We start from the raw sequence: 14,278 nt of genomic DNA on the forward strand, positions 1-14,278 counted from the left end.
TCAAAAAGACATAACAGCAGGTAATGAATTCTTGAATAAAACAGGTAAGTTCTTTCAGCACTATAAACTAGTGGGTGAAAATACATGTCAAACTTAATTTAAAAGATTCATTTAGTGGCTCTGTTACAATCCCGGCTCAACTACGCAAGTCTGACCACATGTATTGCAACATTACATCCCCCTTTCTGACTGGTGTCAGCTCTCCAGTTTCAGGAGTTGCAACCCCCTATGCTAGCCTGTTATTGCTTCATTCTTTCCTACTGACGTTAGAAGGAGGACTGAGGAATGCTTTTGACTAGGAGTTGTTGATTCTTGGGCTAAATTTCTCCTTGTTCCTCAAACTTTACTCACCAGGGAATGATTGCTGCTGTTTGGGTATGGATCTTCCCTCCAGGCCCCTGCAGTCGATTCTCATTAAGGAAAACTTAAAATCCCCTCGGCAGCTCTGGAGCTCTCTGGAGTTGTCAGTGCAACAAGACACACAATAAACACAAGGTGAGCACAGATTTAACCGAATCTCTACCTACATCCATATTCTCACATGCACTGCAGTTTTGGTCACTGCAGTTGCCCAGTACCGTGATGTGATATAACTGAAACAGCAACCAAATCTAGTTGGGCACCTGATGTCCACGTTTAATTATTCTCTTTTACTACATGAGATTGGAAAGATTTCTTTCCTCCCTCCCTCCCTCCCTCCCTCCCGCATTTGCCCCATCTGCATAACATCTTCCTGCTCCATAAAAGAGTAGGGACACCAACAAAAGAACCTTTTCTCACATCAGGCTATGGAACTTGCTGAAGAATACTCCCCTGGTTTCCTCACTGTAACGGGGACCTGCTGCACCCTCAGCTTTCTCCAGAGCAGTCAGTAATGCAGAAGACCCCTTCTCATCAGTGCAGGACCCCAGCTTCTAAATAAAATATGTAAAAATCATCAGCTGTTCAAAGCTTCAGCAGGACTAGGATCATTAAGCACTTCATTGTGCAGTGAAACCACTGAGCTTTTAAACACAGGACATTTTTTTAAAAGCTACAGATTGATGACTTCAAGAGTTATGCATACAAACAACATTGAACAAGACAACAGAAATAAAGCGTACTGTAAAAAGTCACTTTTTAGGCGAAATTTAAAAACAGTTTGCACATCGGCATTGACCGTGGCATTTTAGGGAGCAACTACAGAGAAGCTCTTGAACGCACCTCAGATGAAGGATTACTTGGAAAAGTATGTTTGGTCCACACCAATGAGACGATGGGCCCTCAAGCTGCTCTGTCTGAATAGTCAGGGATGCTCTGCAGGACAGCTGCATGTTTACTTTTACAGATCCAGGCTTTCTTCATCTGGGGAACATTTCTAGACTAGCCCAAGGAATTAATTAATCTGATGTATCGGTTTAAACACTTGTATAAGTACCTCTTGCACAGGAATAGATGTGCTTCTTTTTTACCTTGCGCACTTCGGGAAAATGTTTAGGCTAACCAAAAAAAGCCACTCATCATTGAAAAAAAAAGCCTCCACATGGGGCTTAAAGGACAACTAGTAAAAACTTTCCCCTGCAGACGAGGCCACAGCTATTTCCTCAGCTAAGAGCTCGGAATTTGGCCCTTGAACTTAACTACTGCCCATGTTTTTTTAGGCACAAGCGGTCTCTTGTGGCCTCAGTTTGCTCCCACTGACAATGACAAACCCCACCTTCACTAAAGAGGAAGTGGGGTTGCATTTATGGGCAACATTAAAAGCCACCAAGAAATTCAGAAGTCTGTCATTAGATCACCCGAGAGAGTTTCGAGTCACAAACCAGTCCTGCGTACCCACAGTTGTAACGCATTCTGCCTTGCCAGTTGGCCTGAAATAAACAGGCAGGATGTTTTTGTAAAGGAAGTTAAACACATTTTTCTTCAGAAGATTTCTGTTGAATCTTGTACTATTTTCCTCTTAAAACTGAAAAGATTGTCAGACTAGATTGTGCTGTTTGACTCTGAAAGACCAAATGAGCATCCTTGCAGCAGTTAAATGTTGTTACGTACAAAAGGCATAGGTATCATCTTTGAGAGAATATTCAGTCTTTTTTCTTTTTCTAATATCACAGAATAATAGCAAGCAAAACCTTTTTCTTTACGTCTTCTGTATTCCTGTTGATGTGATTTGCTGGCTCATAATCATACTATTAATCGCAACAAGTATGATTTAATCACACCCTGTGTAAGCAAGCAGCAAAACACCTCCTTTCCTCACAGCATCACTAGAAATGAAATATCATCCCAAGGAAAGCAAAAAGTCTAGGAAAAAAGATAAATTTTGTACTTCTCTTCAAAATGTGAACAGGCCTTTAAAATATAAGCTTTCTAAGCATCAGGAGGAACATTACTACATCTTCAGTTTAGATTGACAACTTATGCTATTTAAGGAACACCTGCAAAACATGGTTATTCTAATTCATACTTTTCTTCTGCCCAGTACAAGCTATTTTTTGCTGCATCTAAGGGAAGAATACTTGAAATGTGATTTGTTATAATTATTTAATGGAAAAACGCAAGTATTTTCGCTTTTATTATGGGGACGCACACAGAGGCTTACAGGGGGTCCTTCAAAATGGGAGAGTCAATTAAAATACTTACTTCAAACAAATCCTAAAACATCTCTCATTGAGCTCTGAAGGAATTTTCATAACCATTTAAAGAGGTTACCACAAGTTACAGTAGTTTTGTTTTAGACAAACACTGCAAGCTAAACTTAATATAAAAATAGATTCTGTTTAATAAATTTGTATATAATACACAATAAACAATTATGAAAGCGTTATTACAAAGGTAAACAAAACTCTGCATTAATATTTCAAGTAACTTTATAGAATTTCTTCACGTAACATTCAAACTGTGTCACATTGGTCATGAAATGGACACAATAGAACAGGTTCTCCCCAGGCCTCACACTTTTATTTAAATATCAAGTTATATTTTTTTCCTTCAAATGAGTAAGTATTGGTTCAAGTTAGAAAGTGGGCTATCAAAACCACTATCTTGCTGAAGAGACTGGGGATCCCACGCTGTTTTTTTCTAAGCATTTGTTGCAGCGTTTTCCTACATTTGAATCTGGCAATACATCGAGTTGTGTGACAGCAGAATTTGATTTGTCAGAGTTGAGGAATGAAGTATGCTCTGGGTTTGTTATCAGGTGGCCTCTACTGCAAACTTCAGTGCTGCTTTTTGTGCTGAGAATCTTGCCATTGCCATTAGAAGTGTCTTTCCTAGTAGTAACAACATTTTCATCTGCAGGGGAAAATGACCTGATGTGAGGAAACTCTTCACAGTATGCAGTCTGCGCTTGCACATTAGTACTGGCTTTTTGTTCAAGGTTCATGAGAGGCGTATCACTGCCATCCAGACGCAGGCTTCCATTCACGGAACTCCATTCACTGCTGCTTCCTTCTTCTCTTTCTGGACTTTCTTGAAAATCAAATTCCTGAGTTCTTTTAGATTTAGCTTTCCATTTTCCACGTGACTGGACACATTTATCCTCCTTCAAGACTGTTCTATCATTCTTGCTCTTAAGCATATGATGAGTTGGCCCAGAGATGGCATGGCCACTTGTAAAGCTGGGTGCATGCATATTTTCTATTGTTACTTGAAAAGCAGATGGAGGAGCGTTCTGATGTGCTATAGTACTAGTAGCACACATGAGTCCTTTGTCTACATTTATGATGGGGCTGTATTTTTCTCTTCTTCCATTTTCATTTGGATAAAACTCTGGCAGAGCATCTCTTGAAGCACCATCCAGATTTTTAGAATTATTCCCATTCTGAATATTTGAAGTCACTGTTTCATGAAGCATATGTTGAGTTTCAGTCTGCATTGTATCAAACTGCTGTCTCAAGTCATGTAGTAGACATTTCTGGGCGACTTTATCATTGGCTTTTTTGGTAATGCTTTCACTACATGATTTGCTTTCCATACAGTTTGACCTTGTCTGAAGCATGCAATCTCTTTTTGAGTACTCGACTCCCTGTGGTAGATCAGAATTTAACAGCAGAGCTAGGAGAGGAGGGAAGGAAATAGATTAATTGAATGAAATGTTAGTGCTGGAAGAAGGACTGGGTTCTTCCGTTTGTTTGGGTTTTTTTAAATAAAGAATTGTAAGCATTGTCAAAATAGGCAGCTTATATTTACATTTCCATTAGCAAGCTTATAAATAAATAGTACTTCACTTTCCATTTGCATTTTCGTTACTACATGCATTAAATCAATATGATCAAGAAGACAACACCTGTAGAATCCAACATACCTGAGCAGGTAGATTTGCTTTGGAGAATGTGTCGAAGAGGTGTTTCAAGTCCTTTAGCCATCGTAGCAAGCTTACTGGCAGCATTCATTATTTTCTTTTCAGCTCTGCCAAGAATTGCAGAACATGAAAAAAAAAAAAAAAATAAAGTTTAAGTGTAATTCCTTTACAACTCTGCATTCACTGAAAAGACAGTATGCCAGACTGCTCGGCAGTGACCCCATGCCAATCGAAGCAGACTGGCAAGGCTGTCAGGCAGTTAGACACTGTTTTCTCCAAGGTGGACAAACACCAGACTAATGTCTACACACCTCTTTCAAAACCAGCAGTGATTTCCAAACATACTTGAACTTACCCTTCGTGTTTCCCATTATCAGTAAGAAGTTGTTGAAGGCATGTCAAATAGTATTTACGCATTTTCCGTGCCGTTTCTTGGCGCTCTCTTAAAACCTCCACTTTAATCATTTCAGCAGCTCGCTCCTTACTTTCACGGATATAACAAAGCATGTCACCTACAAACACACTTCATTAGTACCAGTTTTCTCCTAGCAGGGGAAAAAAAAGCCAACACCACAAACTGGGATTGTCTAGCAGACCTGGAGCAAGTCAGCAGGGGTCTGGATTTACCTGCCAACATTCCACCCAAATCCTTGTGCCAAATGTTGCCTACTGGGTAAATGCCACTAAAGACCAGAGCAGGTTGATATGAAGCATCAGACGGGAATTCAGTTGTCCAATTTTGCATCTTCAGCAGCAAAAGAAAGCACTAGGCACAGGGATTTGGGAGGAATATTGGCTAGTAAAATGCAGGTCTACGAATTCTTTGACAGCACTGCAGTTGGCATTTGGAGACCTGCTGCCCTCAAGTAAGACCTCGCGCTACACTTAACCCTCTCTCCTCAGCCAGAAGGTTGCCGATGAAGCCAGAAGCCAGGATACAGCACACGAGAACAGCAGATTCTCTCTCAGGACAAGTTGCAGGGTAGGTGGATTGTTTGCTGGAGATACGAGATCAGTTCTCAAAATACGCTTTACCACTTTAAAAAACATAACACAGTGCAACAAAGCAAGGATGGCATAACAAAGCTTCACCCATTGCAATTAACCTTGTCCAAGATTATGGTAACAATTCCATGTCTCACATTCACTCTAGTACGAAGGAAAAATTTACTTCTCATGCAATTTGACTGTCAGATTCCTGTGCAAGTTGGCTGAAGGAGGAGGAAATGACAAAGTAAATTATTTTGCTCTCCTAAATTTTCAGCTAAGACTTTAGTACTTACACTTAATCTTGCTCACAGCTTTAATGTACTGAGCACGCATTTCTTCTAGCCCTTTCACAGAGTCACAGGATGTACAAGGTTTTGAGACGCCTCCCTTTGACAGTGATCTGAAATGCACATAAGTCACACTGCACAAGAAAAGCAGCTTACATCTTACAAAAAAACCCAAAAACAAACAAACAAAAAACCCAACCATCAGCTTGTGTAGATTTTTTTAAATACCTTGGTGGTGTTCCCAGGTCTTTCAGTTTAGTCTTCATCTCAGAGTTTTCTGCAACTAGAGCTTGTAGAACCTTCTCATTTTCTATAACCAAAAAAGAAAAAAAGAAAAAAAAAAAAAGATGAACCATAATTCACTGCACTTCTCCAAATTCAAGTTAAGTTCAACAGAAGTTATTACATAAACTGCTGTTTCTGCTATAAGAGCTCAATGTCACAAAGCAAACGTACAGCTGTTGCAGTAACAAGCATACACGAATCGATCCCGATACACTTCAATGAAGCCTGAATATAAGTCATCTCATATAGTAATTAAGTAAGCTTAAAGCCTTCATATGCCATTACTAAGACTATGCTGGAGGCAAAACTTCAGAGATAACAGGTGTACATGTAGAGAAAGGACGGGGCGGCGGGGGGGAAGTGAGGCTTGTTTTGACAAACATTGGAAAAGAATTATTAATTTGCGGGTTAGCAATTGTGCCTTCTTTGGGATGGTGAGGTAAAAGATAAAACTTGGTAGTTGTTTTGGTTTTTTTGTTTTGGGGTTGTTTTTTTTAATGACCAAAAGCCACTATTACAGAGGAAGGCTGGACTTCCATACTTCCATGCTGAACTCTGCTCAATGCTACTAAGAAGCATATAATATTATAATGAGCCACCACAAAGAACAAGAAGACAGTTGAGCTGAAAAAGCCCGAAGCATAGGACTTCAGGCTGATACTGAAGGACTGTTGATCATGGCATACAGATAGTCCACCTGTGGGCCATCTCCTGAAAGTTAAAGAACCTTAAAACCTATTTGTTAGCTATGTAATCTAATCGAAGCAAATAATTATTTCAAAAAAATGTACAAGTGTTTAGCATAACTTGAAGAATTGATGGACAAACTTGGATAGACCTATAAAAATCAACAGCTGATTACTAGCTTTCCTATTTTAGGACAGAAAACCAACATGAATTGAACACCTAGACTCAGTGCTGGAGATACCTCTACTGCACCCAGCCACCAAATTTCTCACGTGAACCATGGCCTAAGGAAAACAATGACTATCACCACACAACAGAAGGCATGTCTTAAAGACAAATCTTCCTTCTGGAAGAATCAAGGCTTTCATCGGTAGAATATGAGGACCTGAGCCCTGGGAAAGACAGAGACAAGTTTGGCTTTCTTCATTCTCTAGGATGATGTGCAAAAAAGCAAAAAGCAAGCAGCCATCCTAGAACACAGATATAAGCAATTCACAGCCTTCAGAGATCCTCATTTGTGGTCCAAAACTCATGTTGAGCAGTTGAGAATTGCATCTGTGATGACCTTGGTGACAGCAGTAGGCTCTGTTTTCATTAACAGACCTCCTATTATCCTCCAATCTTTCCTCCAGTCCCAAAGAAGTTTACACACTATATGGTTGTTGACAAAAGAACACAGAAATAATATTACACAAATCTGTGCAACTTACCTACCTGGCCTTGATCACACATCTGCAAGCTGGCAAAAGCCTTTCCCTTACAAACATACAGCATTTTATGCCTCCTCACTGAGCACAAAATTTATTAGAGCAGGCAACTGAAATTTTTCATTTAAAAAAAAAACACACCAAAAAACAAAACACAACCAAAACACTCACAACACACAGAAACCACAGCCTTTGGCAAGTAATACTGTTTAGTCACTTGGTACAACCTACTACCTCACATCTGCTCTCTCCAAGCTGACCATTTACCAAACCTGCTTACAGTGGCCACAGTGACCTTTCACTGAGGCATGATCAAACAATTCTACAGAGTTACTGACCCTCAGGATGCAGTTTAAGACTTCTCATGAACCAGAACCTTCAGCAAGTCCAATTCCTGCCATGCTCTAAGGAGAGCCTAAAAACTTAAAAAAATGAAATTAAAAAAAAAAAAAAAATAAAAAATAAAAATAAAAAAAGCCCTGAACACTATTGTGTACAGCTTCAACTGATTAAAACACTGCAGGGAGAATGATCCTCTTATTCAATCACCAACATGTTTTCCTTCAGAGAAATCATAATTCTCTTTGTTCTGGTCCTTAAAACAAAGACCTCTACTGACTTCAATACAGCTGAATAAGAGGATAGAGTTCCTCAGATACCAAGTGAATGGGAACTGTGCTCCATATGGTACATTATGCTCAAGCAGGAAAGAAAAATTTCTTGAGCACAGGAACAAAGCAAAGCAGGCATTCCTCCTACAAATCCTCTCAGCAATAAACCTAGACAAAATGAATTCTTGTTGCTATCGGAGGCAGATGAATCAATATGACTTCCTCTGAGTGAAAAGCCTACATGCCAGGCCCATACAGGGAGACCCAGCCACCAGAGCAGTTACAGGTACAGCAAAGGTGTTTGATATGCTAAAGACTTTTCATCCTCGTTAGCCCAGATTTTACTATGGCCAGAGACTTCTACCAAGTTAAGTAATAAAGGATGGAGTCTATTATCCTGAAAGGACAACAGATGTACATGATGGAACAGATTCCACAATAAGTAAGCACAGGTATCAAGATCAAGTCAGGTAATATTGCAATTGACTAAACTGATGGTCAAGTCTCAGGGAGGTTTTACCAGCAGGCGCTATCACAGTCTGTGCACAGAAGGTGATACAGGTATTGAGAATGCAAAAAATAAGATGTTGGACAGCAAAAAGAAGGTAATCATAACAAAACAACAGTATCGCACAGCCGGGTGGATAGATAACACCACTACTGAATCAGAAGCAGTCTCCTACAATGGAGGAATCTCAAGCAAATTACTATGCACTATCTTCTTCCATTAGAAATAGCTTCAGAAAAGCCTTATTTCCATACTACAGGCAGAAGCCTTACTTTCAGTGACTTCCAAAAACAGAGTGGATATTTCATATCCGTCATTCATAGAGACAGTCATCACATAGGAAAGAAAGATTTAAGAACTAGAGACCTTTTCTCAGTCCTGTATTTCTCATTTCAAAGTGACACAAAGGAAAAAGAATGTCTTGACTTAAAAGGCAAAAGAGACTAAATAATGCCAACTTAAAACCTACTTCAAGGTTTACAAAAAAAAAAAAAAAAAAAAAAGAAAGAAAAATAGAACTACAGCTTCAAGCTATTATTAGGAAGGTACAAGAAAACTGTGGTCAGTGGCTTACTACTACTGGTGCCAAGAGGAACCAAGTAACATTTGGGGCCACTCTGCTCTTTATACTCCCACTATGGGGGGATGAGTACGTGCACAATAACAGTACAGCCCCGAAGGAGATAACTGAAGAACTCTCTGACTCATATACAAGTATATGTGTGTATGTACACACACATGCATTATCTGTATAAGCCTCATGGGCAATGGAATCCACATGTACACGTATTCAAAGAACATCTGCCACATATTCAGTTTTCCTCTATTCTTTTCCTGGTACACATGAAAGAGCACTAAAGCTATAAGTAATGTTTAAAGCCAAGTGGGTGAAGGGGTTTCTCAGGGGGTGGAGGGGAAGGTCAGTTTGGGGGTTTTTGTTGGGGGGGGGAAATGTGTTTTGTTTAGGTATGCATAAACACCCATTCCACCCACTGAAAACTAAATGATGCAACAGATGAGACTCATGCAGCCAGCAAGGCAGAGACATTCACAGTTGTCTCTAGGTGACAAACAATACTAACCTTGTATTTGTTCTGACTTAGCTTCACATTCTTTCACAGCAAGCTGAAGATGTTTGCGGGCTATCTCCAGCTCTCTTTTTAAGTCCTGGCACACAGCCTCTCTTTTTTCAAGCTCCTGGCAGCAGTGTTCACAGCAAAAATTTTCCTGAGACCCAAGGTTCCTTTTTGTACATTTCTGACCTGCAACAGTAATTGCTAAAAGTTACACATCAACAATGGGACAAAAAAAATTAAAAAAAATAATAAAAAAATCAAACCTGACATTACTGTTCCCAGTGCTCTACTTAGTCTTTCTTTTGCTGGAAATTATGTAACACATTAGTCTAATTAAAATAATCACAAGAGGCTGGAATCCTGTTATAGGAGGTGCAGCAGCATCTATCAAGTCGTTGAGCCCTCACAGCCTCAATGCACTCCCATCAGTAATGATTTGAGTCTTCAGCCAGCAATATGAGACTTGTAGGTTGAAATTATTTTTTTTTAAACAAAACCAAAAAACCACACACCAAAAAACCCCCCCAACCACCAAAAAACCAACCACCCCCACCCCGCAACAGCCAAGCATGGTCTTTTGGAGTCAACTGAAGGAGAGTCTCCCAGCTGGGAAGCCTCACATGCAGCTGAGTCTAGTTAAGTTAAGAAATTCACAAAGACTGGGCTACTTCCAGGAGAGCAACGGTTGCTCCCTATAACCAGGACAGGGAGCTCTAGAGACAGAAGAGCTGCACTGCTTGTATTGTTTTGTGTTTAATAGATGGTTTGTTATTTTGGTGTTGAAGGAATTCAAGCCACACTATAGGCATAAAGCCAAAGACTCTCTTGGGTTTTCTTGCTTTATGTTTTTTGGTTGCATAAGAATTCAAACTAAACAGAAAGCCCCAGAGAGATTGCTAGGCCTCCCATGAAGTTTTTCCCCAGCTACACTGTCTCCAGCCTTGCCATAGTACATGTGACAGCTTTGAGAAGAGCTACAATGCTAAAGTATATACTGTGGGAGAGAGGGGGAGCAGGAAGTAAGGAAGGAAAAGAAGAGAGAAGCATCACCCAGGGATTCACATTTTTTCAACTACATTCTTGTTCAAAAATATTGGAAAAAACACCGTGCCAGGTGAGGTATAATTCTTGACACAACAGTATCTTTTACATGAATGCAGAATTCCTTGTCTTGTCTAATGTCAAGAGCAAATAGTATAATTCGATCTTCAGAGCTCTGATTTAGTATTACCTATTTACACAACATAGTTCAGACCATACCTTGCTCATCATGATCAATACTGGCTTGTTTATAAGCTGTTAAACACCAAAGGTGTTAATGTTCACATCCACAACCCCCAAAGAGTATTTACACCTGCAGCAGATACAGCAGCTATTTCTTTACTCCTGAAGAATGGCTTTAAAAAGCAGAAAGCTAGTAGCATTAAATCAAAAAGCTGGAGACCAGTAACATTTGTTGCACTGTTTGTGACTTTAACATAGTACAAGGTAACACAACATTTAACAACCTCACAGTCAGAAGAACTGCATCTTCCTCTCTCACCCAAATATATCAACTAGCTTTGCATTAATAGTCATCAGTAAGACATCAACTATTTAAGACTGCTACTAACAAGCTTAAGTTGATGATATACAATTTGCCAGATTAAAAACAAGCCCAGTACCTTTGTCTGTTCCAGTTTCCTGCAAGGGTGGCCGTCTCCTTAGCCTCCCTTGCACTTCTTGGTGTCCAACATTGTACACAGGAGGTCTTGTCACGTCCCCAGTTTCTCCTTCACCACGTTGTAGGCAAGAGTATGCTTCTTTATTTACATTACTCACTAGCTCTTCATATTTCTGCAATTGAAAACACTCCCTGAAAATCCAACACATTAAAAAAAAAAAGCGTACCACACTACGTTAAAGTAGGTAAGTAGTATGTTAGCCATAAAAACAAGCAACCCTGGCCACCAAGTAGCTGTAGTAATTGTAATGCAGGTGCATTAAACTTGCAATAGAACTGTAGACTGCAGCTCAAATACTGAGGAAAATGTGTATTCTAGCATATAGAAGTTTTACTTTGTGTAATTCACTGCAACAGCAGTACCTGGCTATCCTGAGTTTTATTTATTTTGGAAATGTCAGTAGCCCTTAACGTTGCAGAACTATACAGTGTCTTTGAATAGGTGAAGCTAACTTGCTTTTTTAAACAGCATATCCAGCAGAAAAAGGGGTTGGACTCATTTAGAGCTTCTGCGCACATATGGGTAGTACAGGGACAGATAAGTCCTGTAGAAAAATGTAACTCCTTTGTTTATTGTTATAGTGGTAGCATAAGAGAAGACATTACTAAGAAATTACAAAGACTTTGCTGAATAAGGTAGTTCAAGCCAACCAACGTTTTTGAAGTTCAAAGGCATATCAGTTTACCAGGGGACATTCATATCTATTAGAGAAGATGCATCAGGCATAGCAAAAAAACTTCCGATTCTCTTTACAACTGTGAAAATAGCTCATGTCAAGAAAACTTTAAAGGACCACTTTCTGAACAGAAACATATTACCACTAGAAGACTCAGTAATACTGTCATGAGAAATCACTTCATACTCATTTCCCCCTGCCCCACCTTTTCTTGAAAAACCTTTTCTTTCTCTGTCCTATTCTTGGACAATTCCCCAGCTGCTAAATGCTGGGTGGCATTGGCATTTCCAGTGGGATGCTCCCCATAATCAAAAACTTACTACAAGCATAAGCATTGCAAAAAGAGGAATTTGCCAAAACAACAGAAACAGAAGCTTTTGGACAGAATTCTACTTAGCCCCAAACTCTTCTAGAAGAGGGTAGAATGTCTTTCCTCATTTGGGCAGGCATATTGAAAAGGATTTCCTAGAGCCACAATAAAGTTAAGCAAGACTATTATTCCCAAGATAGATCAGCTTATCAGTTATTCAGTTCTACTACAGATAATTTGCAAAAAGGATTTACTGTTTTTATCTTTATTTGTATCAGAAGCTGAAGGGGAGGGACGGGGGGGGAAAGAGTAACATGATCCACAATCACTATCCGATCACCGCTACAAAATGCTAAATTTCTTAAAAAAAATAAAAAATAAAAATAGCGCAGCAGCTTTACAAAAATCTAAGATGGGCCTTAATGACTGAACCCACCTAAGAGGTCACAGAAGCCTGCAACAGGCTCCCAAACTTAGGATGGAGGATTCATCTCCTTAATTTACAAATCTTGGCATTAGAGAGCAACAGTCCTAACCTGGCTTTCTCTTCTTTAAAGACTGAAGGTGTCAAATCTACACTCATCCTTTCCCTTTTCAGTTGCGAATGGTAGATTTAGCCCTCTCTTACAGTTTTAAAGGACTGTTGTTATCAATGAACTCAAATACTGGATTCTTGGACTCTCAGGACTACATAAATATTTTATATTGGGAGAAAACATGTCTGAGTCTGACTTCTCAAATCACTTTTCTGGTTGGCAGTTATAGTTTGCAGAAATATTACCTCTTTCCATTCTCGCTCTTTCTTTTCCAGAATCGTGTGAACTGTGGTTCTGTAGGCCTTTTGTAAGCAAGCCTTCAGTTTGTCTTTGCACTGGTGGTTTAATTGAACACAAGCATCAAAACACTTATCCTTCCAAGAATGCTTACTATGTGTGCACTTGACTAGCTCTTCATGGATTTCACTCAACAAGTACTCAAGCTCAAGCAGAGTCTTCTCCTCATACCGATTAATTTCATCTTTCAGTCTCTTTGCTTCCTGAGCCTCCCATTCTCGCTGCTTTTGGTCTAGTAACATCTTTATTTCTGCCTGTTTCTGAATGGAGAGGTCATTTTTCTGCTTTGCAAGATCCTCCTTTGCTGCTGCAAGTACCTCTTTAATTCTGTTTCTATGATCATCTAAGAATGATCGGTAGTCTCTCTCATTTTGCTCTTGTATCTGCAAGATTTCTTCTTGCTTTTCTTTGTTCCACTGAGCACGGGCTTTTGCTAGTTCTGCTTTGATAGCTGCAGGGATTTCTTCTTTCTTTAGCTCCAATTCCTTCTTGAGAGAAATTACCTTTTCTTCAAGTTCTTTCATTCTTGGTCCAGACATCTCTGTATTCTCATATTCTTTCTTCCATTTCTCTTCAGCAGCTGACAGAACTAGGGCTAACTGGTGAATATATAAACACAGTCATTATAAATATATGCATACATTTATATATGTATAAAATATAACCCTGGGTCATTATGAATCTATTGGAGATTATTTTCAAATTATTTAATAAAATATAATCCTATTAGGCAAAAAAAAAAAAAAAAAAAAAAAAAAAAAAGGATCAGAACCAGAGTACACTAGAAACATCTTTCCTTAATGATTCTCAGCCTATGTCTACATTCATTCCTCACTAATATATGGGATCTGGAAGACTGAACTGTTTATCTATACACATAAACAAGTATTTTGGGCTACCTGCTTTGCTGCAGTCTCTTTGTGTTCCTTTTCCCATTTTTCTTGTTCTATCTTTAGATTTACTTTGTACTCTTTGAGGTCTGTTAATTCTTGCAGCCACCTGGCATGAGCTTGGGTTAAAGCTGCATCTACCTACAAGCAGATAAAAAAAAAAAACCTGCTTCAGTCACCACCACCAAATACATTTTTATTATTACTTTCATGTAGCACCAAAAGAACAGGTTTCAGTTTGGATTGCCTATGTTTACAGAAATTGAAAGAATCAGACCAGCAGCATCTGATGCATTTCTTGATGCAAAAATCATACCAAAATGATGAATATTAAATTTATTTTTTGTTAACAAAATTGTATAAGCTCTAAGTCAGTGTTGCTCAGTTCTGTTCAAAACCCCTGCAAAACTTG

General features: G+C 39.2%; 1 protein-coding gene across 2 annotated transcripts in view; it reads right to left on the minus strand.

Annotated features, from left to right (window-relative positions):
• Positions 1-2,806: 2,806 nt before the first annotated feature.
• The window catches only part of CEP152 (centrosomal protein 152), a 30,727-nt gene continuing 19,255 nt past the window's right edge, over positions 2,807-14,278 (minus strand). For both annotated transcript variants that reach the window (XM_049812485.1, XM_049812486.1), the window contains 9 exons: positions 13,876-14,007; positions 12,925-13,575; positions 11,098-11,269; positions 9,440-9,619; positions 5,788-5,869; positions 5,566-5,672; positions 4,638-4,794; positions 4,286-4,389; positions 2,807-4,035 (listed from right to left, as the gene is read on the minus strand). In XM_049812485.1, coding sequence (XP_049668442.1) covers positions 3,020-4,035; positions 4,286-4,389; positions 4,638-4,794; positions 5,566-5,672; positions 5,788-5,869; positions 9,440-9,619; positions 11,098-11,269; positions 12,925-13,575; positions 13,876-14,007 — 2,601 coding nt within the window. In that variant the 3' untranslated portion in view covers positions 2,807-3,019. The remainder of the gene's footprint in view (positions 4,036-4,285; positions 4,390-4,637; positions 4,795-5,565; positions 5,673-5,787; positions 5,870-9,439; positions 9,620-11,097; positions 11,270-12,924; positions 13,576-13,875; positions 14,008-14,278) is intronic.

Source organism: Accipiter gentilis, chromosome 10 (genome assembly GCF_929443795.1).
Source record: "Accipiter gentilis chromosome 10, bAccGen1.1, whole genome shotgun sequence".
NCBI lineage: Eukaryota > Metazoa > Chordata > Aves > Accipitriformes > Accipitridae > Astur > Astur gentilis.